Source organism: Mesoplodon mirus, assembly GCF_964341445.2.
Source record: "Mesoplodon mirus genome assembly, chromosome: 8".
Lineage (NCBI taxonomy): Eukaryota > Metazoa > Chordata > Mammalia > Artiodactyla > Ziphiidae > Mesoplodon > Mesoplodon mirus.
Genome location: NC_138984.1, coordinates 100512887 through 100514470, shown reverse-complemented (window position 1 = coordinate 100514470; position 1584 = coordinate 100512887). Strand labels below are relative to the sequence as shown.

Genomic DNA, 1584 nt, shown 5'->3' with positions numbered 1-1584 from the left:
CATCTCCCTCCCACCCTCCCTATCCCACCCCTCCAGGCGGTCACAAAGCACCGAGCTGATCTCCCTGTGCTCTGCGGCTGTTTCCCACTAGCTATCTACCTTACGTTTGGTAGTGTATATATGTCCATGCCGCTCTTTCGCTTTGTCACAGCTTACCCTTCCCCCTCCCCATATCTTCAAGTCCATTCTCTAGTAGGTCTGTGTCTTTATTCCTGTCTTATGCCTATGTTCTTCATGACATTTTTTTTCTTAATTGTTTTCTTAATTTTCTTAATTCTTTTCTTAATTCCAATTGTATTGGAAGATGAAAAGCCAGTGAGTGTTAATGAAGTACCAGACTACCATGAGGACATTCACACATACCTTAGGGAAATGGAGGTTAAATGTAAGCCTAAAGTGGGTTATATGAAGAAACAGCCAGACATTACTAACAGTATGAGGGCTATCCTCGTGGACTGGTTAGTTGAAGTAGGAGAAGAATATAAACTACAGAATGAGACCCTGCATTTGGCTGTGAACTACATTGATAGGTTTCTTTCATCGATGTCTGTGTTGAGAGGAAAACTTCAGCTTGTGGGCACTGCTGCTATGCTGTTAGCCTCAAAGTTTGAAGAAATATACCCCCCAGAAGTAGCAGAGTTTGTATACATTACAGATGACACTTATACCAAGAAACAAGTTCTGAGAATGGAGCACCTAGTTTTGAAAGTCCTTGCTTTTGACTTAGCTGCACCAACAATAAGTCAGTTTCTTACCCAGTACTTTCTGCACCAGCAGTCTGCAAACTGCAAAGTTGAAAGTTTAGCAATGTTTTTGAGAGAGTTAAGTTTGATAGATGCTGACCCATATCTAAAGTATTTGCCATCAGTTATCGCCGCAGCAGCCTTTCATTTAGCACTCTACACTGTCACGGGACAAAGCTGGCCTGAATCATTAGTACAAAAGACTGGATATATGCTGGAAACTCTAAAGCCTTGTCTCATGGACCTTCACCAGACCTACCTCAGAGCTCCGCGGCATGCACAACAGTCAATAAGAGAAAGGTACAAAAACTCAAAGTATCATAGTGTTTCTCACCTCAACCCACCAGAGACACTAAATGTGTAACTGTGAAAGACTGCCTTTGTTTTCTAGGATGTAAATCACTCAAAGTATATGGTGTACAGATTTTATCTTAGGTTTTAATTTTACAATCATTTCTGAATACAGAAGTTATGGTCAAGTACAAATTATGGTATCTATTACTTTTTAAAGGTTTTAATTTGTATATCTTTTGTACATGTAACTATCTTAGATATTTGACTAATTTTAAGTGGTTTTTGTTAAAGTATTAATGATGCCAGCTGTCAGGATAATAAGAAATAAATTGATTTGGAAAATTTGAAAAAAAAATACAAGAGAATCTAAGTACAAATTGTTAGTTTTTTTAGTTCAAAAATGCCCATGTCAGAGAAACTTCAGAGCTGGCAACTCCAAATTCCTGACCCTCCACAAAAACATCAAAAAAAACGGAAGAAATTGTGTGAACCAAGTTTGTCAGAACTAGAAAACAGAGAAAGTTTTACACAAAATGAACACTGAATC

General features: G+C 38.3%; 1 protein-coding gene across 1 annotated transcript; it reads left to right on the top strand.

The window, feature by feature from the left end:
* Positions 1-225: 225 nt before the first annotated feature.
* On the top strand, positions 226-1298 carry LOC309809382 (cyclin-A2-like; the record flags this gene model as incomplete). The annotated part of the gene is made up of 1 exon (XM_082630434.1): positions 226-1298. The coding sequence occupies one exon, from the start codon at positions 226-228 to the stop codon at positions 1105-1107; it is 882 nt and encodes a 293-aa protein (XP_082486560.1). The 3' UTR covers positions 1108-1298.
* Positions 1299-1584: the final 286 nt, after the last annotated feature.